The sequence below is a fragment of the Hibiscus syriacus genome, unplaced genomic scaffold (assembly GCF_006381635.1).
Source record: "Hibiscus syriacus cultivar Baekdansim isolate YM2019G1 unplaced genomic scaffold, ASM638163v2 tig00110610_pilon, whole genome shotgun sequence".
Taxonomy (NCBI): Eukaryota; Viridiplantae; Streptophyta; class Magnoliopsida; order Malvales; family Malvaceae; genus Hibiscus; species Hibiscus syriacus.
This window is the reverse complement of record NW_024062800.1, coordinates 6556421-6579951: the sequence shown is the minus strand read 5'-3', so window position 1 is coordinate 6579951 and position 23531 is coordinate 6556421. Positions and strand designations below refer to the sequence as shown.

General features: G+C 34.5%; 2 protein-coding genes and 1 pseudogene across 4 annotated transcripts; 1 reads left to right on the top strand and 2 right to left on the bottom strand.

Annotated features, from left to right (window-relative positions):
* The first annotated feature begins 2815 nt into the window (after positions 1 to 2815).
* LOC120135638 lies at positions 2816 to 9208 on the top strand (annotated as a pseudogene).
* A 1422-nt stretch (positions 9209 to 10630) lies between these two features.
* On the bottom strand, positions 10631 to 14257 carry LOC120135437 (tRNA (guanine-N(7)-)-methyltransferase-like). Of its 3 annotated transcripts, none has more exons than XM_039151699.1 (2): positions 14229 to 14257; positions 10631 to 11636 (listed from the first exon to the last, which is right to left on the bottom strand). In XM_039151699.1, the coding sequence occupies exon 2, from the start codon at positions 11634 to 11636 to the stop codon at positions 10878 to 10880; it is 759 nt and encodes a 252-aa protein (XP_039007630.1). In that variant the 5' UTR covers positions 14229 to 14257; the 3' UTR covers positions 10631 to 10877. The 3 variants fall into 3 exon arrangements, with proteins under 3 accessions (XP_039007630.1, XP_039007629.1, XP_039007628.1); XM_039151698.1 differs by lacking the exon at positions 14229 to 14257 and adding an exon at positions 12718 to 12822 and having other exon boundaries at positions 10631 to 11654; XM_039151697.1 differs by lacking the exon at positions 14229 to 14257 and adding an exon at positions 12334 to 12446 and having other exon boundaries at positions 10631 to 11654.
* A 234-nt stretch (positions 14258 to 14491) lies between these two features.
* LOC120135692 lies at positions 14492 to 14887 on the bottom strand. The gene has a single exon (XM_039151921.1). It carries the CDS (start codon positions 14885 to 14887, stop codon positions 14492 to 14494), a length of 396 nt encoding a protein of 131 aa, XP_039007852.1.
* Between the last annotated feature and the right edge of the window lie 8644 nt (positions 14888 to 23531).

The window sequence follows — 23531 nt, the reverse complement described above, 5'->3', positions numbered from 1 at the left end:
AGCTTCTTTCCAATGAGCCGATTACATGGCTTCTTGCACAGTAGAAGGTATTTCAGCTTCAAAATAGCTTGAGTATGTCTTTGGCTTAAACACTCCACATTTGCTGCGCGTCAACATAGAATGTGAATTATGTGTCGGCTGCACTGATGATGTACTTGCATGTTCAGGCTGCCTCGTACTCACACGCAAATCAGTAGGTATGGAACCTGATTCGATATCATGTTCATCTTAAGCTTCAGCAACGTCCGAAGACTCATCAGGTAAACCAGTTTCAGCAACGTCTGGAGACTCATTAGTTGAATCAATGTCAACAGGAGGAGCAGCAGCAAAGTGGGGTTGACACAAAACCTCATCTATAACTCCTTCATGCACAATTCCCTCTCCAGCAATTGAACTAGTCCCATGCTGCCATTTTCGAAGATCACCAGTAATAGGAATTGCCTGCGACCGGAACAGATTGCTTGGGGTGATTGAGAGGTTCGAATCTTTTCCTGCAAAAGGGAAAACCTCCTCATTAAACACCACATGACGGGATATATAAACACGACCATCATCTGCAAGGCACTGGAAACCCTTGTGTTGTGGGCTAAAACCCAGATTTGTACACGACTGAGATCGAAATGATAATTTATGATTCTGAAACGGTCTCAAATGCGGAAAACATTGACACCCGAAAACCTTCAGAGAAGAGTAATCGGACCTTTTTTTGTAGAGTTTTTCAAACGGAGTTATCCCATCAAGGACCTTTGTAGGAAGTCGATTAATTAGGTGAGCTGCAGTCACCATAGCATAGGACCAATATTTCATAGGTAAGGATGCTTGAGCTAGTAACACAAGACCAAGCTCAACAATATGGCGATGCTTGCGTTCTGCAACGCCATTTTGCTCCGACGTGTGCGGGCAGGTAACTCGATGAACTATCCCGGACTTGGCAAGCACGGATGAGATGGAATGATACTCACCACCCCAATCTGACTGAACAACCTTAATTGTGACTCCAAACTGATTTGTTACTAGCTGCTGAAACAATTGAAAAGCCAACAAAGCTTGTGACTTATCTTTAAGTAAATAGAGCCATGTGTGCCGAGTAAACGCATCAACAAATGATATATAATAACGAAATCCATTTGACACAACATGTGGAGGTCCCACAAATCAGAAAAAACGAGTTCAAAGGGAGCAGAATACTGAGTATTAGATTGAGTAAACGGCAATTTGTGGCTCTTGCCCATAAAGCATGCCACACAATTTTTAACATCTGAATTCTAGCCAATAGGGTTTTGTATCTAATCCTACGTCCTAGCAGTCTGATTATAACTGATCTTCGCATGTTGTTATGATCGATTCGGTCATGCACCTTCTCCGAGAAGTCCACTGATGGTACTGGTCCACTGTTGTCAATTGTAACATCATCTTTTTCAACAACAACATCATCAAGGCTTGGTACATGTTCTGAAATTTCATTGTTCTTCGACCATCCTATCACCGGTCCCGCATATGCCCTAAACACCTTCATTGTTCCCTGCTTTCTTTTCTATATCCACTTGTTTTAGAGTATTATCTTCAGACATCAGGACATCAATGCCATCTTCTCCCGCATTCGTCATCTCCAGGTCGTCATCATTCCTTACTTTCTTTGTCGCACGAAGGTTCGCGATAGGTGATCCTGGTCTCTCTAATGCTGCAGGCATATTCCTGATTACTTCTCCCGTCTATGATGTGTCCATACCATCGTCAGACAGGTTAGTCGGTGGTACATGGGTTTGCAAATTTGTTGATAAGTTAGTGCTTGAGTTTTGCATTGTTTTTTATTATCTCCGGAAAATTTTAGTAGAACATGATAAATGAATAATAATGCAAAAAATATGATGAGTGAGATGATTGTATCTGGGTTGTTTAGGTCAAGTAGAGAAAATAAAGAAAAATGAAAGGAAGGAAAAAAAAGGAAAGAAAAGATTAAAAAAAATAAGAAAAAAATATAATTTTTTATTTCGATCAAAACAATATTATTTTAATCTAAATTTGAGTTTTTTAAAATTAGATTGTTTTAATATAAATTGTTATGTAGTAACGTTATTAATTATTCAATATTGAGTGATAAAAATTCAATGTATAATATTTAATTATTAAATTGAAAACATTTAAAATCTAAATATTAAAATAATTGAGAGAATAAAGTAATTTACTCTTAATATTTTTAGGGTGGTATGAAGCAAAAATGTGTCATTTGGGGCTTGAGTAGAGCGTCGCTTCTTTACGAATCGGGTAATATCCCGATTGGGTTAGGGTTTATTCATGTTGATTAATGAATGAAATCCGAGTTTCTTCTCTTCCCACCTCTATTCCTGCCTTCTTTAATCTTCCGATCTTCTGTTTCTCCCTTATTCTTTTAGCTTCCAGTTTTAGTTACATAAGTTTTTGAAACTTTAATTGAACATTTATTTCTACACGAGTCATGAGATTTTGAGGCATGCCACTTTTTGTGTTGTCTCCTATTTTACGTTGCATTGGTGTTTGCCACGGCCAGCTGCTGCTGCTATTGATGTGAAATTTGTTTACACGCTATTGAGGTTTTTTGAAACCCCCTTGTAAGCTTCGTATAACAACAAATAAAGCTTTTCGTTGAATAACTTGAAGCCTCCTTAAAAAAACCCATTGGAGTTTATCTTCGTTCTTTTGTGGGCCCTTTTTGAGCCGTTCTATTTTCTTCAACTATTAGTAACTCTCGTTGAAATTTTAGCTTGAAGAAGCACCATGGGGGAAATATTTTGAATTTTAATCCATGACATGTATTTTTAAGTTAAATTCTTATTTGGGGTTTCCTTGCATTTATCTTTGGTTGTGTCTTCAACTAAAGCTTTGCGATTTTGGGTTTCCTCTATTGTCAATTGAAAAACTTGAGATTTTGCTTATGCTAATGTAGTTTACCTTCTCATAGTTCAGGATATGGGATCATCGAACATCCGAGATATATTGACTGCATTACTCCTTCTTTGGACTACTTTTCTGTTAGTTCTGGAGATGGTCGCATTAAGGTAGCTAAAATCATTTCAAGAGCAATTGATTGATGACAATTTTGAGAACTACACGTTGCATTTGTTGGTTCAATGTGAACAAGTATGCATCTTTTTCTAAAAGAAATATTTTTGTGTCTTGTTAGATTTGGGACACTTTGAAGGGTCAAATTCAAACTGAATTTGCAAACATTGTATCAAGTGAAGCAACGAGCATATTTACTAAGTCAGAAAGAGGACATCTTTCAATCGATTACAAATGTATCAAGTGGTTGTCTTTTGACAAAAAGGTTCGTCATTTCATATGTAAATAAAATGATTTTCCAGAATATAGATGTCTGACCTTTTCTTCGTTGATGAACTTTTGGACCAAAACCATCAATTTTTGCAGAAGAAAAGGGAACTTGGAAGTTCTTTGCCCGTATTGGGAACAGGAAGTGGCTATAGCTTAGCCCTTGATGTGTCAGCTGGTCGGTTGAAGTGGAAATTTAGTGATTGCCATCCCGGGTATGCACACGTTGAATTCATTTTTAGTATCCTAGTTTACTTTTGAACCCCAAAGCATCTATTATGATTTTGCAATCATCTGAAGAGGAAGTGAAAATTCATGATAGAGTGAAGTCACCTTGAATAATGAGTGAAATTCTATTACTACAGTATGCAAATATAAAAACATCCCAATTTTTCACCTCCATAGAATGAGATCCCAGGAAATTGTGGAATTTAATATTTCAGTTCTTTTAATAATCATTTTGCATTCTGCAAGAACTAAACAAGATTCTAACGTAATCTAATGAGCTCATGATTATTTTGGATGAATGCATTAGTCATTAGGTCCTGATCTGTTATTGCTTGTTATTGTTTTCTCTGCTCATTTTCTCTCATAATAACTCACAGGGGTGTTAGTGCCATTGCATTTGCTAATGCCTCTTGCATTTATAGTGCTGGGGCTGATGGGATGGTTTATGAAATCGATTCATTGATCGGGCACCTATTGGGAAAGTTCAGAGCTTCAACCAAGTCTATATCTTGTATGACTGTCTCACCAGGTAGGTGTTTTTGGCAACCATCTTGGTGCTCTTCTTTTGATTTCTACTCTATAATGAATTACTTCATGCTGAATTCATCATCTCGATATGGACTTTGTCTTTGGTGATGGTATTTATTTTACCAGGCATTTATGCTTTACATACCAGTCATATTACTATGCTAGTGGCCAAAGAGTCATGGTAGGAATCTGGCACATAAAACCAACTTTATTGTATATTCCTAAAAATTAAATGTCACATAACATATGAGATAGCTTATGGGAGCTTCCCTTTCTTGTGTTAGATTGAAATAATTTTTTGCCAGGTTTTGATTTTTGTTTCATTTTGCTGATGCTGTAACTTGGTTTTGGACCCTTTTAGATGGAAAGACGTTAGTTTGATCTTATAATCTTGTTGCCTTTTTCCATTAAAACAATACACAGGGATCTCTTCGGTGCTTGATATTTACCGAAGATGGAAAATTAATCTTATCATCTGATGCTGCTGAAAGATATATTGCTGTATGGAAAGCAGAAGATGGAAAAAAGCAGTCCGCTTGTTGTATTTTGGCAATGGGGCATCCTGCTGTCTTCATAGATAGCAAATGTGCTAACGAGGATATCTATGTTTTTGCAATTTCTGGAAACTGGTATTTGTTATTTTTGGTATGGTCAGGATGTTGAGACATTGTGCAATGCCAAGCTCACCAAACTTTCAATATCTTTAGAAGATGGTTTATCTAAACCTCACAAAGGTGCATTGCCTACAATATTGGCTGCAAAATATCAAGGTGTTGACAAGCCAGCATCCGTGCATTCGTTTCTTGCCCATGGTTTTCTGGTAAAGCCATTGTTTCAGAAAATTGTGGTGCAATATGGCTCGGACATATTGTCGAGTGGTTCCCAGGATGGGGTCCTTTTACCAAGGAGTCAACCCCTTAACAAATCGAAGAAAGGGCTCGATGCACCGAATAGAGGTACATGTGATCATAATTCATAATTATGCTGGAATACTAACTTCTGAATCATTTGGATGTGTAGTAAACCTTAGATTCTCGCAGAACCCCTCAATACAAAAAAACTGGACTTACAATTATTTTTCTTGATTTCTCGGATTCATCTAGTTGAACATTACAGTTCTCTGTATTTTTTTTTTTGTTGGGGTGCAGAAATGTCAATGCTTTTTTTGTCTGGTTGGCTATTTTAATGTAGTGTTTGATTCCCATAAAAAAACTTATATTTATCTTTGTTTCTGTTTATCGGCTCGTATTTTGTTTTCAATTTCTTCCAGTAGATCAACTAATGCTTCTTTTACAATTTCCTTTGGTCTGTGGACTTCTCATGATAGTTTCATGTTTGTATTCAATTTGGATTTGATGCTTGTGTGTCCACATATGGGATTTTGTTTGTGTTATGTTATTTTTGATCTGTTACACATGATAGCTGATTTCTTACTATGTAAATAGTAATTGCATTGGATCGTGCAAATGCCGAGGATGCCACACTTCCAATCCCGAAGATTTTTAATCTTCACGAGGAAAAAGGGAATAAACATAGAAGCTTGAGAGTTGATACTAATAATGAAATGACTGATTCCGTTGACCCTGGGAGCCAAGTAGAATTCGTGGATAGAAAAGGTAAATTTAGCTTTCAAATTTTCATGTGCTTGGAGCTTAATCATTAACTGTGCCAGCTTTCAGCTTAGTCTGCCTCGGTTAATATTTCTTCTGAAAAGGTTTGTGAATCTCATCAAAGTGGTTACTATTGCAACTCAAGTATTCTGGGTTTCTTTTGATCTTGTAAATGTGCCATAAGCTGGAAAATCAATGCTGTATAAACATATCAATAATAGAAAACAAGTTGATACAAAGGACTAGATGGAAGCAATATGAATCTTTCTTGTTAGATATCTTGCTGTCATTTGTATACGTTGCGTCAACCTTCTTTTAATAATAGTGTGCCACTGTTGATTTTTTATTATTCTGACCTATGCAGATGACTTGATGAAATTAGAAGCCGATTCAAAAGAACTTTGTATGGAAGATCAATTAAGATCACTAGGAATACTTGATACATGCAACTCTCCGCTTGATTATATACTATTTGATGGTATTAATCTTGAAGCTAATTTGCCACCGAAGAAGGTTCGTACTTGATCGAGACAAATAATGTTTTACGATTGCAAATATATCGCGATTTTATTTTCAATCAAGATTTAATTTGTCATTTAGCTAATTTTTGTATTATCAGATGAGAGCAGCTATTTCTTCTATGGAGCCTGGTGATGCTCATAAGTTGCTCGAAAAGTTGGTGAAATTGTGGCAATCAAGGTTTGGTTGAGTGTCCGTTACGTGCATTCTCTAGCTTCTAATATTTTATATACCATTAACCTATGCTACTCGGATTCTGATGTAACTGTCAGATACAAATATGTTTCCATATGGGTATGTTCAATTTTATCTTTCTTAGTTGCTTTGATTCCTTGGTTTTAAAAGGCGTGCCTCGGGTGCGCCTCTCGCCGAAAAAATTGCCCACCTGGGTCTGGGCGAACGGCATACGAGAGGCGCCATGAGGCACGCGCCTCCGAGTCGGGCGCCGGGCGCACACTTTTGGAAGAAAACGTAGAATAGATCAAAGAAGATAGGAGAATAGCTGCAGAAGAACAGTGGTGAAGAACGGCTAGGGCAGTCATTTTTTTCACTATCTTAACCCTAATACATAAAGTTACTTAACCTATTAATCAATCAGCCCAAGCCCATTATAACTTTTTCACATTTTGCCTGCTTTTAATCGAAAGTACTCTACTGCCGTCTCTATCCTCTCACCTTTTCTATTCTTTCTTTATACTAATAAAAATAAGATATATTATAATAAAGTAATGTAATAAATATTATGCTACCGCCTATTCCCATCACCCTTCTTTATATAAAAAATTATGTAATATATAAATAAATAATTAATATATAATTATTATACTTATTTTTTTTTATAATTGAAATATAATATAACTATAATAGCAATGTTGCCTTAGGATAGGTGTTACTGTTTTTTGTTCGTTTGTTAATTTGTGCGGACAAATTATTGTTTCACCTAGTTGAAACATGCAACCATTAGTTTGTTATAGTGTTAGTGTGTAACCCTAATTGTTTTGAAATGTTTTGGAAGGTAGGGTTTTGTAAATGGTAGAAATAGGGCTTGACTCTTGAGGAGGGAATAAACAATAGTAAAGGAACATAGTGTGCGAAGGAAATGAAATGTTTTGGGAGTGAACCAGGAGTTAATAGATGTGGATATGTTCTAAATTAATTTATAAAAAAATTTAACACAAAAAGTGTGGTTCGCATACGAAAGGCGCGCGCCTGCGCCTTGCGCCTAGGCTCCAGAGACCTTTTGTGCCTCGGTGCGCCTTTAAAAACCAAGTTTGATTCATTTTTCTTGGAAGTACCTGTGTCCAGCACTTTTTCTGACATGGAAAACATTATAAAGAAAGAAGAAAAAACCGAAACAGACTTGTATTGTATGCATACACGTGTCTAATATTGAGTTTGAGTAAAATAGCTATCCTCCAAGGACCTTCACATACATGGAAATGTGTGTGTATACACATATATGCATATATGTGTAAACAGAATGTACCCGTTTTGGATACATACACTTACACTCGACTCTATGTATGATAGCTATCTTCCAGTCTATTGTTTCGATTTGTTTTTCATTGTGTGAGTACTGGTAGATTGATACTAAAAAAATCTCACATTTAGCTATCTTAAGCTTCATTATTTTATTTGCTAGGCAGCTAGAGCTATGTTGCTCCAACTTTTCATTTTCTTTAGTTATATTCATCTGTGACACGTGTGCAATGAATTTTGGACATGGGTTTTGGGTATAAGACCTTTTAAGGTATCCAAATACGGGGAAAAAGATGAACATGTGTGGAGCACATGCCTGTATTTGATATTCACACTGGATTCCAGTTAACTTGGTGCTAGAGTGAGTTTTTACTCTATTTTAAGCTCATTTTGTTTTATCAATTTTGCATTTCTTCTGGCGAGAAAATATCTACAAACATGATATGTTTGAAATTCACTCTTATTGTCTGCAACAGGTCATTTAGTGGAAAGTATGTTCTCCCTTCGATATATAGTTTATTGCTGACTCTGTCATCTTATAATGTCTCGAGAATCCGTAACTCAGATGCTTGATTGCTTATCGAAGGTAACTATCGTTGAAGGAAATTCCCTACCTTTTGTTAACAAGCATTCTTTTGGTAAAGACTGGGATCCGCGACAACCGTCATGTCACCCTACACATCTGGATATAACTATCAGCATTCATGCGCTTTTACGTTAAAGTTATTGTCCTTTTTGGAGACCCACCAGCCTCTCAATTTTTGTTCACCCTCAATTGTGTCCCATGGTTCGAACCAAGGTGCTTTTGTTTCAAAAGGACTCTTAATCAGGATGTCTTTAGGTTTGAACCAAGGAAAGCCACATGCAAGTTACAAATCCTTGGGTGGAGTGGGGGCAGTGGGTTCTCAAAGAGGACAATACCTTTGATACAAGTACACGAAGGGGTGACAAATCATACCCTATGTTCATAGGGCAACAAAAAAGAGAAATTCGGGAAACCAGTCATACATTTTTCTTCCTGGTTTCACTCTTCTTGCATGAAGTGAGATTAGTATAGTAATTGTCATCATGATACATGATGCCCCTTTTTCCTGAATACTAAATCAAGAGGGTTGGCTCTTCAGTCTTTGCTACAATTATCTGGGCGATTGCAGCTCATAAGAACACAGGTTGGAGAACTTAATGTAGTGACTTTGACTAAATTATTTGTTGTATTCGACTGTAGTTATGTTTCTGAAACAGATTGCCAAGGCAGCTCAGAACAAAAGTCAACACTTCACCAGTGATCACCCAATGGATGGAAGTGAAGATGAAGACGATGATAATGTAGATGACGTTCTTTATGGGGAAGAAGATGAATCTGATGTAGATGACGTTCTTTATGGGGAAGAAGATGAATCCTAAATAAGTAGCGACAACGACAGTTAACTGCCTTTAGTGCAAGAGGTAAATAGTAAAACCATGTTTTGTATTGAACTGTGGGACAATTTATGGGAGTGCGTTTGATTGTTAAAGAAAGTATAATCTCTGTTTGTGAACTAATCTTTTAAATTTCGAGTTGAGCCGCATTAGGTTGTTAAGATTGGCACAAAGCCGCTGGTACAATACCAACTTATTCAGTAGTTGAAAATTTGTTTGGTGGAATGGAAGAGACATTCCCTCCAACCAAACATATTGTATGGAATCAAGAACCTTTACATAGATGCCTCTTGTGGCCACAGAATCAACAGTCATTTCCATAGGAATGAACATGATTGGTATACCACATTTGTCTGGAGTCCAAAAAGCATTCTCATTCAACTCCAAAAACATTTTATGTATTCAACCAACTCTGGAGAATTTCATGAAACAAATCCTTATTACCAGGCAACAATCGATTATATTATTTGGGTATCACAATACTGCTTTCCTACTTGGCTGAAAGCAACTCAGTGCATTTTGTATGATTAAATTATTTCTAATTTATAATATTTTGCGTGTACACGTACAAATATTATAAATTTATAACAGTTTATGTATATACTCACAGTATCTTTAGCAGCATTTTGTTTATCTTGTATTAAATTCCTCTAGATGAGTATACTCATCTAGTTGGATTAGGATTATAAATAAGACGAGACAAATGACATGTTACTCGAGTTCAATTTAATCAAAATATGATCAATACTCAAATCGAATAAACTAGACTTGAGTTTTTTAACGAACCGAACTAAACTATGTCTACCCTACTCGAAAAACTCAAGAGCAACTCAAAAAAATAATATATTATCTTTTTAATTTTTAAATTAAATTATTAACAATAATTCCATATTATTTCTTAAAAATACAATATAAGATTTCCGTGCCCTTAAAATTCAAATTTGAACTCAACTTGAATCAAACTAAATCTAAAAATGTTTCGAGTTCAAGTGTTTTTCAAACCCAAGTTGAACTTTAATTTTTGATTTCAAGTTGAACTTTAATTTGCGATTTTGAGTCGAGCTTGAACCGAACTCAAGTTTGAACTCTAATCAAGCCAAGTCTGATAATAAAATATCTAATTCAGGCTTTTTTGAGCTCAAGTCGAACTTTAATTTTTCATTTCAAGTTCGAGTCACGTTTGACAATTTTAAATTCGCCAACTTTCAAATCAAGTCAGCTCAAGCTCGTTTACAATCCTAAAGCCAGAAAAGTTTGACTCCAATTTTAAATGGATTCTGGAATTTACATTAATTAAAATTAAAATTAAAATGTAATTATAAAAATTTATAATATACATATTTTTCCATAGTTTATTATTACTTGAGCAATAAAACAAACCGATGGACTGAAGGTGAACTTTTCAGAACAAGTGATAAATTAATCTAACTCGACCCATGGACTGAAAAGCTAAGCCTTAACCCAACACCAATTAGTATTTAACTTAAATAATAACATTAAATTCCAACTTTGGACCAAAACAAAAATTAAAACCTGATTAAGAAAAATAAAAAATTTCGATCCAAGACATATAACAAAATCCAAGCTTGCTAAATGTATGGATCCTGAAACAGACAATATCTTAAGAATATTAAAAAGAAACAATTCTAAGCTTGCTAAAGCCTTTTTTCCTCTAATAATAACATAACAATTAGTTCAAAACCATGTGGTGAAGTAATTGTAATACTTATTATCATACCAGAAAAAGGGCACGTCGGCAAATGAAATCTGAGCAGATCAACTGTTTACTCATGAAGCCGGAGTAATTCGTCGGTAAACTGCTTGGAAAGTCTGCCCGCCATTACGAGCCACCTTTTGTCCTTCTTCGGTCGCGGTACTTAACAGTTTTACAACTGGGTCTGCTTCTAGCTCTGCCACCGAGAGGGGTTCGAACATCGGATGATTCTGCAAACAAGATTTCATCCATTCTCCCAGTTCTTCCACATCTGTAATTGTGTATATAATGCCACCAACTTGAAGAACATAAGCATACTCATCTAACAAGTGAGGACTGATTACCCTACGACGATGGTTTTTCTCTTTGAAATGCGGATCAGGAAATAAGAAAAACATCTTCAAAAGCTGTCCTTTCTCAAAGTAATTCGGAATGTATTTCATTGAATTAGTTCGAACAACGGAGACGTTCTGGTATTGACCGGGATTTGCCACCCTTAAACCTAAAATCCTTTCCTTCACATATTCGGTCACTTTATCCCTGAGCTCCATCCCAATCATTAGAGTTTCGGGGAAAAGAATAGAAAGACTAATTAAAAGCCCTCCAAAACCACAACCGATATCTGCAAACCCAATCTTTTTACAAGTATCAGTCCGATCGGCCAAGGGGAATAGTTGAGGGTAATGGAGTGAATATTCAACATGGTTAGGTGAAAGTGGAACTGGAAAGTGCGAGTCACTTAGAGGATTGCTGTGTGCTCGAGCTCGATAGAATCTTTTCCTAGGCAAGCCAGTAGACTTGTTTATAGTTGGGTTTGCCTTGTTTTGCAACATTATTTTTTCCCTTTTAAGCTGTATAACAAATTAAAATTTCAGAAAACAATAGATGATGCTTAAAATGAACATTGAAATAAGAATGATAGCAGCAAATTGGTTCTTCCGAAAACCATTCTAATCAAACAGAAAGGTAGAACTACATGGCGTAAGACACTGTTAATTCAACTCTTTAATGTTTCTTTAAGTACTCAAATCCGCTATCCATGTGTGACTCATATCCAGGAACCCTCAAAATACATGAAAATCTAAATAAAAAATGAAGTTACTTGCATCCATTACTTACACCCAAGTCTGAACAATATATGTAAAAATAACACGAGAAATTTAAATTCCTAAATCCAAACCCATCAAGACAATTGGAATCCAAACCTATTCCAAAACCTACCAACATGCAAAACCAAATTCCCTAACCCAATTATGGGAAATATAAAAAACCAAGAAGGGGTTCCCTTTTGTAAGAAATGGAATCATTTTCTTATTTCTAGTAAGTTAATAACATTTACTTTTTAGTTAAGGTCAATGTTCCTTGATTTTTCTTTTCTTTTCTGAAGCGCCTATGGTTGATCATAGTGTCCAAACACATGGGAAAAAAGTATTACCACCTAAACCTTTCAAATACTTGGAAAAATTATACCAATGCCGGACAATATGCATGTCCAACACTCACAGAGTAGTTCAAGTTAAGGTCAAAAACATAGAATTCCAGTATTATGTCCACTAATATAGCTAGCGTCAACTTGAACTTAGCTAACATTGAATGTCTCAGACACATATTAGGAAGAAAATATGACCCTCCAAAGTCTCTGAATATACGGAAAAACTTTGAAAAAAAATTAAACATACTTGTATTGAACATATACGTATATCTGCTATTGCCAAAAAAATGAAAGTAAAGAGATCAACATAACGATTTCAAATCAATGGTATAACCACTGATTCTATTTTGCAGTAGTGGTGCCACCCGCCACCGCTAAAGACCTCACAATACCGATGTTAAAAAATATAGGGGAATTATGACTCCAAAATCTCATGATTCGATTACAAAGAAACGCTCAAGTTTAGGGTTTCAGAAACTTACCTTATTCGATGTCCTGGTCAGAGAGAACCTTAAAGGAAAGAGAAAGCTTGGGTTTAGGGTCTGGGAAGAAGGTTGAGCTATCCTTTGGCGGTGGAGTTGTGTGAACAGATTTAAGAGTGGGTCGGGAGTTTTTAAAGGAAACCGATTTGTTGGGTTTTTTTTTTTCTTTTAGGGCAAACTACACATTATAGTGAGTAATTTTTTTAATTCTTTTATTTATTATACACTTTATAGTGAGTAATTTTTTTTAATTAATTTTAATATTAAACTGGTATAATGATAAAATTAATGTCTAAATGTTTGATATAAAATCACCTTAACTTTTATTCTTTTATTAAAGTATTTCCATCCTAATATTTTATTTTAAGACAAATATTGTATCAATATCTCAATCCATATAGATTTGTCTAGTCAGCATGAAGCGTTAAACGTTAGTTAACTAAAAGTTTCATCAAACCAAATAATATTTTATCCTAAAATAAATCGTTAGAAATCAAAATATTTAAAAATTAATAGAGACCAATTTGTCCATTTTTTCAAATATTAAATACTAATTTTATAATTATACTTATTAAAATTTTCTTTTAGAATTAACTAAAATCTTAATAAATAAAATTTTATCAATTTTAATATCAAATTTTAATTTATATTTTAATTGGTATAATATATTGTTTATATAAAAGAATAAATTACTTATGTGTTCACTCATTTATTTTTATATTTTTATTTTTCATCATTCAACTAATTTTTAAAATTATATATAATATTTATTTTATTTTATTTATTTATCATTAGATTTAATCATCAATTTAACAAATATGAAAACACAAACAAAAATTTGATCTTTTAATATATATATATATATATATATATATAAAAGAAAAAATCTACAGCCCACGTCGCACATCACAACACTCCATTAAATAAGTAATAAACGAATAAATTACACGTTTTGTTTTGTTTTAATATCTAAATTTTAATTTTTAAAAAATCATTAGATTACGTAGCATGACATGTCAATTTTTTAATATTTTTTAACTACCACATCATTTACCAATTAGGTGGTGACATATGAGGAAAAAAAGATAGAAATTATTCTTGCTCCTAATACAAATTGAACTTGAGCATCTTACATAAGATACAAAGCACTCAATAATTAAGCTAAGCTAGTCATTTGGGTATGTTTCATCGTATTGTATTTAACTTATATAACAATATCACCACAAAACTTTTTTTTATGATTATAAGATTTAAATATAAGACACTTTAAATGAATGATCGAAAGCTTATTCACTCAACTATAGTGTACATTTTTTTTATTATACTAAATTGAATACTTACTAATATCATTATTAAATTCAAAGACTAATTTTCACTTTATTTAAAAATAATTAAATAATTTATATATTTTTATAAAATTTATATAAAATCATTATAAAAAGTATTTTTATAATATTATAAAAATATTTAATTAATTTTTAAAATCATATTAATTATTTATTTAAAATAACATTATTTTAGAACCATCTATTTAATTTTAAAGAATTTAAAATTTAGAATAAAGTACATTTTAGTATCCAACTATCACTTTGGTTCTGTATAATATTATTTAAAATTAAATAGATACTTAAAAATAATATTATTTCAAATAAATTACTAATATTATTTAAAATAAATAAATAATATGATTTTAAAAATTAAATAAATATTTTTATAATATTATAAATAATATAAATTATTTATTTATTTTGGTATGAAAAGGAAAGGAACCGGCCTAATATCTTGGCCCTAGGCCATCACTAAGACTCGAGCAGCTTTCTTCCTTGTAGACCTCTACGACACAATCTGGTGGTTCGCGGAAATAACACATCCCTGTCCCTACAAGCAATGTCAACTTTGCCAACCCGTTGGCAACAAAATCGCATTTGCGTGGTACCTGTGTAAACCTCACTTGCCAATCTCTTCTCAAAAGCGCCCGAATATGAGGCAAAAATGACGAACTACTCCCCTTGTACTCAGCATTAGATAAAGTGTTGAGCACATCACCACTGTCCGTCTCAACTATAATTGATGTAACTTGACACTCCCACACCAACTTGAGACCCTCCAACATACCCCACAATTCTGCATCAAAGACGGAGCAAATCCCAATCGCTCTGGAATAACCCATCAACCATTGACGATCACTACTCCGAAGAACACCCTCACACGACGCCCGACCTGAGCTAACGTGACCGCACCATCAGAGTTCAACTTTATATAACCCTGTGGTGGAGGTTCCCACGCTGCCCCCCAACCAATCGATGTTAATCCATGGCTTAGCCCTAGAATCAAACTCGATCTAGCACACCTTGTCTCGATAAACATCCTTCGACTAAGGGAGAGGATGTTCTCGCCGGCCACAGAGTGCTCCTCAAATAGAATTTTATTTCGCCTCATCCATATGTTCCAAACTATGGTACCAAACAGTAATTCCCAACTCCGCGCAAACAGGAAAGTAGTCCGATTGGCTTATGTTCTTCCTGATCTAGGATGACAACTGTCGCAATCGGTTTTCGTCCGGGCACGAATATTTTTTTGGCGGGAAAAGCATGTGAATAAATAAATAGTTTTTAATAAAATATTTTTGAACCGCTATCGATTTTTTGGGTTAGGTAAGTCGAATACCTAAAAATCATCTTTTAAAAGAGTTTTTAAGAAAACATCATTTAAAAGATAAATCAGTCTGCGTATAACCAAAAATTTATTTATTTTACTAATAAAAAGAGATTCGTGGTCGATTACGTTAGGGGAATGATTAACACCCCACAACGCCCAAAATTGGTATTCGTCTATTATAAATTGTCTCTGGTAATAGAAATTTAAGAATTCGAATCGCAGAATTTTAACAGTAAATTCTAAGGAAAATAGGAAATATTTCAATATTTCCAGTCGAAGATAAAATAATACCTAAAATACTTTAGGACAAATATTTCTTTTTCCAACTAAAATAAAAGAATATGGTAATTTCTCATTGAGAATTTTAGATTGAAAAAACTTGATTCGACTAAATAGGCATATTTGATTTTTCAGGTTATATAAATAAGATATTTATTTATTTAAAATATCACAATAGGACATCTAGTTGCTTTAATAAAGTCATTTATTTAATATTTAAAAATAAATAAATATTTTAATTAAATATATATATTCATACGATTAAAATGAAAATAAAATAAAAAGTAATAATTAAAGTACTTAATTTAAAATATTGAAACATAAAGGGTAATAATAAAAATAAAATAAAATTTCAAATAATAGTGACCAAAATAACAAAACTATAGGATTAAATTACAAAATATATAAATTAATGGCCCTAATTAGAAATATTATGAAATATAGGTACTATTAGTGTAATTTAATCATAATTAATTAATTCGGGATCAAAATAAAAATTATTAAAACAATAGGGACTAAATATGATATTTACTCTAAAATATATATATAAACATAACAGGTTTTAAAATATAATAAAATAAAATTCGAATACTAAATTAGAAGGCACAAAAATTGATTTTCAACGACCAGAATGCAAAGTTACAAAACCAGAGGGACTAAGGGCATAATTTACCCATATGAGAAATTACACATACACTCCTCCCTAAAACAACATCGTTCGGAGAGGGATATTTAAATCCGAAAATCAGCCCTAAGGGCCAATCTCTATTCATTTTTTCATTTTGTTTCTCTCTCATTTTTTCATTTTGTTTCTCTTTTTTTTTCATTTTGCTTCTCTTCTCTAAGCTCTCACTTCTCTCTATAATTCCCTAGTCGGAGGGAATTCGGCCACCGCCGATCGCCGTGCTCCGGTGCCGATGATCACCGCTGGTCACCGTTCATGGTGGCTGAAAATTACAAAATTACCCCAAATCGTAGATCTCCCCGACCTAAAGTTGAATCCGTCCTTTATTTCTCCTAAAAACCCAATAATCTTAGTAGATCTAGGTTTTTACCTTCGATATTTCAGTTCTCCGGCGGCACGTGGAGGCTCCAATGACCGTGTAGTTTCCTTGGTAAGTTTCTCTTTTTTTTTTCGGTTTGATGTTTGGCTGCTATGGGTTGTTTTGCTCTCTTTGTTTATTTCTCCTTTTTGTTTTTTTCCTCTTGCAGGCTTGGTGATTTTTATAGCCACCATGGAGCTCCCTTCGGACCGGTTAAAGAGCGTCCTCGATGAGTCACCGAAACTACTGTAGTGACTCACCCTAGGGTTGCGACGTATGAGGCCATCCTTGCATCTTCTGGAGTCTTCGGTTGAGGCGGGGGCGTCGTGGTAGCGGCTGGATGGAGCTCTTAGTGGCGACGACCGGCGCAAACCCTAGGGTGTAATGAAACCCTAGGGTTTCTGCTGGAACTATCTTGGCCATTGGATCTCTCCATATCCAACGATTGAGATCGCTGGCGGTTGGAACTGAGATGTGTGAAACCCTAGATGCATTTGGGTCTGGACCGGGTCTGGGCCTAAACTTTGTATTTTGTTTTTGTTGGGCCTCCGGGTTCTTGTAAATGGGCCTGTAATATCTGTAATTATTATTATTTAATAATAATAATAATAAAAAATAAACGGGACAAAACCTTAGTGTCTACAACTTCATGTTCGAAAACTCCTCTAGTCTGCTCGGTTTAATGAGTCTCTCCCATGTAGCTCTAGCAACAAAATAATCGCTAAATACATGCGACAACGATTCAACCGAAGCTCCACAAATTGAGCACCCCGTGTCCAAAATAAGGTGACGCCGGGCTCTTTCCTCATTAGATAGCAAACGACCCCTGCTCAATAGCCATAGACATGTTTTCACCCTTGTTAAACCCTTATAACTTGTAAGGTACTCCCATTTGTTGCTTACATGGTTCAGCTTGTCACCTATTAATCTTTTATAAGCGCTCCTTGTTGAAAACCGGCGACTGCTCTCCCCCTGCCACCCTGGTACGTCATCACCGTCCCTGGAAATTGGTGGAGGAACGGCCTCGATATAAGGTATAATAGTAGGATAATTTTTCTCGTGAAAAAACAAGCACATCCATTCACCATTGGATTCCGAACCCCGGTGGTATCATTACCAACGTAAGTATCCCGCAACAAACCAACTTCACTTTACCAATTATCGTTCCAGAAATCCAAGGTAGCACCATTGCCGAGGCTCCACACAATACCTTCATAACTTCCACACCAAGCTAATTACATTCTATGCCTCGACGAACCTGTTTTAGGAATCGAAAGTGGAGTAATCTCACACATTTTATACTTAGCATGAACAATTTGCACCCACCAACGATTCCTCCAGCGAGTAACTAGAAAGCAAGCTGAATAAGTAATACTACATTATGATATTTCAGTCTCCGCAAACCTAACACGCCCTGTGTAGTATCAACACACACGACATCCCAACTCATAAGATGTACCCTTTTCCTTTGATCCGTGTTACCCCAAATGAACCCTCAGATCAATTTTTCAATTTCTCTAGACATACCAATTAGCAGTGAACAAGACTGCATAATATAGGTAGGAATAACCGCCAAAACCGATTTTGCCAAGAGAATTCTCCCTGCGAAAAATAAATTTCTGGCCTTCCACCCCGACAATCTATTTTTTTACATTTTGCAAGACGTAGTGGTACGTTGGCACTCCAGGATATCTACCAAGATCACCCACCCGGGTGTACTGAAAACCATTACTTATATCATTTTTTGAACCCCTTTTAGTACATTCTTAGAGAAATAAATATTAGTCTTAGCCAGACTGACCTTATGCCCAGATGCCTAACAAAAATCAGAGACTATCTGTTGGATGACATCGAGCTTAGCCAAAGAGGCCTCGTCAAGAAGAACCAGATCGTCGACAAAGAAAAGATGGGATAGCGGTGGCCCTCCACGAGACAATTTTATTAGTTTCCCCCACTTCCGATCCATAACATTCTTAATAGTTTGCACAAGCCGCTCCATGCACAATACAAACAAATAAGGTGACAGAGGATCACCTTGACGGATACCACGAGAAGACTTGAAGGATCCTGTCACCAATCCACTCCAAACAATATGGGTTGATACTAATGAAATACAGTTCATGATTAGCATCCCGAGCGCACCTGGACAACCGATATCCCCTAAAGTATCATCAATGAATGACCATTCGAACCTTTCATAAGCTTTTTCTAGATCTATTTTGATCGTTATCCACCCCGCCTTCCCAGATTTTCACTTCATTGAGTGAATGACCTCCTGAAGAAGGCCTGGGACAAAGCTACTATGTTCTTCAGAAATCCAATTTGGGAGGAACAGTTTCAACCGATTAACTATTACTTTAGTAGTTTTCTTATATAACACAATGCATAGAATAATCGGGCGGAATTAAGAGATAATCTTCGGCCTCTCCACTTTTGGCAAAAGAACCAACAAAGTCCAATTGATTTCCTCAGGGACAGTCCCTGACTCAAGACAATTACAGGCAAACTGATAAAGATCCTGACCAATAACACCCCAATTCTTCTGGTAAAAAAAAGAGGGAAATCCATCAACACCGGGTCCCTTTGACGAATTCTTTCCAAAAAATTGCATTCTTAACCTCCTCAGGCCCCACCGAATCGAACAAATTAGAAAGAGCTATCCACAATATTTTCTTGAAACGACCCTAAATATTATATATATACCCAACAACACCAGTGGATGAAAAGAGATCATGGTAGAAATTAACCGCCAACTGTCGAAGAGATAAATTTCCGTCCTCCATCTGCAGTGAGAGGATACGATTATTACGACGTCGAATCCTCACACAAGCATGGAAATATGTAGTTTTGCGATCGCCACTTTGAACCCAATTACATCTCACCTTCTGCCCCCAAATGCTTTACTCCCGTGACAAGATAATCTCAAGCAATTTCCAATTCAACAAGAGCCGGCATCCCCAAATATTCCGTTTCATTTTACCAATACCAAATAAGACTTCCCAGTTCCACTTGGTTAAATTCACTTTCAGCCAATCCAAATTTTCAACAATCGGCCTGCCACACTATCAAGAGTTCATCGCCGCATTAAACGTATCATGTTCTTGCCAAGCTTGGACAAACTTAAAAGATGACGGTTCCTTGCATGCCTTAAAGCCTGGGTTTGTAAGAGAACTAGGCAATGGTCCGAACCCACCCTATCTAGATGCCGCACAACTGCCTCTGGGAAAAAAATTAGCCACTCCATGTTACCGATGCATCGATCAAGACTCTACCGTAAGCCACCCTGAGCCCAAGTGAACGGGGCACCACGAAAGCCTAAATCAGTCAACCCATTTTTGAAAACAAACTTCACAAAGCCCCAACTTATTCCCACAACCCGACGGACACCCCCTCTTTGGTTCCTTGGCGCAAGAATTGCATTAAAATCACCTCCAATGATCCATGGCCACTCCTCACCTAGATTGAAAGCCTCGACTTTAGACCATGGGTAGCTATGAAGGCCGATAGAAGGACTCGCATACACGACAGTTATGTAAGTATAAGCCGACCCACCCTTCCCCAGACAAAACTCAGATGAACAAATTGATTCGATGCTGAAATCACCTCACAAAAGATGTTGTCACCCCATAGGATCCATATACCCCCGCTGAAGCCTCGAGCTTCAATTCAAAAGGAGTTGGAAAAAATTCAGCCGTTTAACAACACTATCCGCCTGAGCCCCGCTAATCCTTTTCTCCAAAAAATGGAACTATATCTGCATTGTTACCACGAACAAGATTTTTTTTTTAAATAAAATAAAAATTAATCTTTTAATTTAATAATGATATAAATATTAAGTTTGATATAATAAAAATAGATTTCTATTATAATTGAGTGACTAAGTTTTCGGTCATTAATTTAAAGTGGTTTGTATTTGAATCTTATAATCATTGAAAAATTTTGATTTGTAGTTATATAAGTTAAATACAAAATGTGATGAAATTTAATCAAAAGACTAACTTAGATTAATGGTTGAGTGATTTGTATCTCATGTAAGAAGCCTAAGTTTAATTTATATTTGGAGCAGAATTATTTTTATCTTTTTATCCTCATAAGTGGTGACACATGTCACCACTTAATTGGTTGAATAACACTAATTAAAAAATACTGAAAGATAAAGAAAAATATGATATGATGATTAAAATAAAAATGACATGTCATGTCAGATAAGTGTTGTCTTTAATAATTTTAAAAAAAATTAAAATTTAGATACTAAAACGAGACAAAATTAATAAATTTAAGTAAAAAATATTTAATTTATCTTTTTTTTTTTATATTTACTTAATAAGAAAAATTCAATTAATAATATATTTTGATGTAATGTTTTAATAATGTGTTGCATTATGTAACGTGCACCCTGGTCTATATATAAAAAAGTAATTATGAAAATCATAAGGCCTATGACTCGTGAATATACTTAAAAATAATGACATGTTAATTTAATAAATTAAAATCATAGTGATTTATAATTTAATAAGATGTATTTTTTAAATTTTAAAAATAGTTTGAATTAATTTACTATTATGAAAAATAATAATATAAAATGAAATTATTGGTTTTAGTTTATAAAAATGGAATAAGAAATCAAATAAAAAAATACAAACAAAAAAATTACATGATTTTAAATTATTTTTTATATAAATGTTTACATTGATTTTAAATATATTACATATGCATTGATATATTTTCTTATAATTGTTAACTGAAACTTTGTTTTTATAAATTTGTTTGCTTAATATATTTAAAGATTACTTTTATATTTTAGTTTATAGTGTTTTTATATTTATATTTTAATTAATAATTTTTCTTATCAATCATAATTATTATTCATGTGAACTAAAATATTGTTAATAATGCAAGTAATTAACATGCGGGTGCATTTATAAAAAAATTAAAATTATTAAGCTTTGTATGCTCTACTTAGAAATATGCACAAGTAAAACTTATTCATTTAGGCATATTTTCAAACAATCTCGATGCATGATTCAATAACAAAATCATTCAATTAAATAAAAAAATCATGATTCAACCACTTATCTCCCTCGAGAAAATAATCAAATGGCTGATACTTTGACTATATTGGCTACAATATTTGAAGCAAATAATCAGAATGCAAGTATATGAAACCCCAACACATCGCTATAGCATAGAAGAAGAGATAGATGATCATCCTTGGTATTATGATATTCTGCAGTATATCAAGTATCAAACTTCTCCAACATGCATATGAGATAGATAAAAGAATGTTCAAAAGAAACTATATCGGGTATGTCCTTGAAGGAGGGATTTTATATAGAATAGGCAGTGATCAAGTTTTGTTGAGATGCGTGGATGCTAGAGAAGTGAGGAGTATTCTAAAAGAAGTACATGGTAGAATATGTGGCTGTAACACCCCAAATTATGGGTTAGTAGTTTTGGGTTTACCCAAGAGATAAATGGACCTCTTAGAATTTACAATTCAAGTCGTTGGGCTTAATTGGGTTGAAATTTGGCTCAATTAATCTTAAGAGGATATTTTTGAATGGTAGAAAGATGATAAAGGACCAAAAGCACAATTACCCTATTTTAGAGAATGAGAGCTTTATATCTCTCATTTCATCTTCTTCATTTCATTTCTATTTATCCCATTTTTCTCTCCAAGCTCCATAAACCAAGGGTAAGTCTTTTGAGCCATTTATTGCCTCTTTCATACTTCATTTTCATTCTAAATCCCTCCAACAACATTTTTTTAATGAATCAAACCTTTGGGTTCTTTGGTTGCAAAGAAAAAGAGGGAATTTTCATCCAAATCACAAAGAGAGCAAGAAGCTTTATTTTGGGATTTAAACATCAAGGTAGTGTATTTCTAAATTTTTAGAGTGTTAAGGATTTCATAAACATGATGATTTGCTAGGATTTTAGTATTTGAACTTTACGGTTTCAAACTTGACTTAAGTTATAGATGATGAATTTGAAATAAAGTATGTGTTCTTAAGACACTTTATAACCTAAATTAGCTCCTTAAAGTTTCAAAACACGATTAGAAATCAAACTATGACTTAGGAGTGATTTTAGGTGTTTTCCCGAGCCTAAACAAACCATTTCTAGGTTGGAGTATCGATAATGGGATGAACAATATCAATACTAGATGAATTGGGGCAAAAATTAGGGATTTTAGAAGGAAGTATCGATACTACTAGGGAAAGTATCAATATTGCCCCTACAATATCGATATTGAGGGTGTCTGATATCCATATTAAGCAATTTTTTTAGAATATCAAAGCCATTTTCAGTACCGATACTCATAGGGGTATCGATACTTGACCCCAAGGTATCAATACTACAAGTAGAGTATCGACACTACCTACCTTGGATGATCAGTTTCAACTCGATTAAGGTTTGTAAGAGCTAAAGATGGTTCATAATGGTAGAACTTAGTTCGTGGGGGACTTATATGGCCAAAGGGGCCTAGAGACACTCGTAGGATGGGACTACAACCAGAGTAACCATAGTAGGCGTAATGCGTCCAAGCATCTTTAGTTGAGCACGTAGAGGATGTATAAAAAATAAAGGGTCATTGTAGAAAGTGTATCGAAAAATGGTACGACCTAAAAATCATATTATAAAACAGTAGAAGCGTGCACCGCAAGAACAACTGAGAGTGATAGACGCAAAGTTGTCCATTTAATTTTAGAGTAAATTTAGGGAAAATGTAGTAAAAGCGAATAAAGTATCACTACTAAGAAATAAACCCAAGTCAGGTGTCAGGCTAGCCAATATCACAGTTAGTAAACAATAAAAACAATAATTATCGTG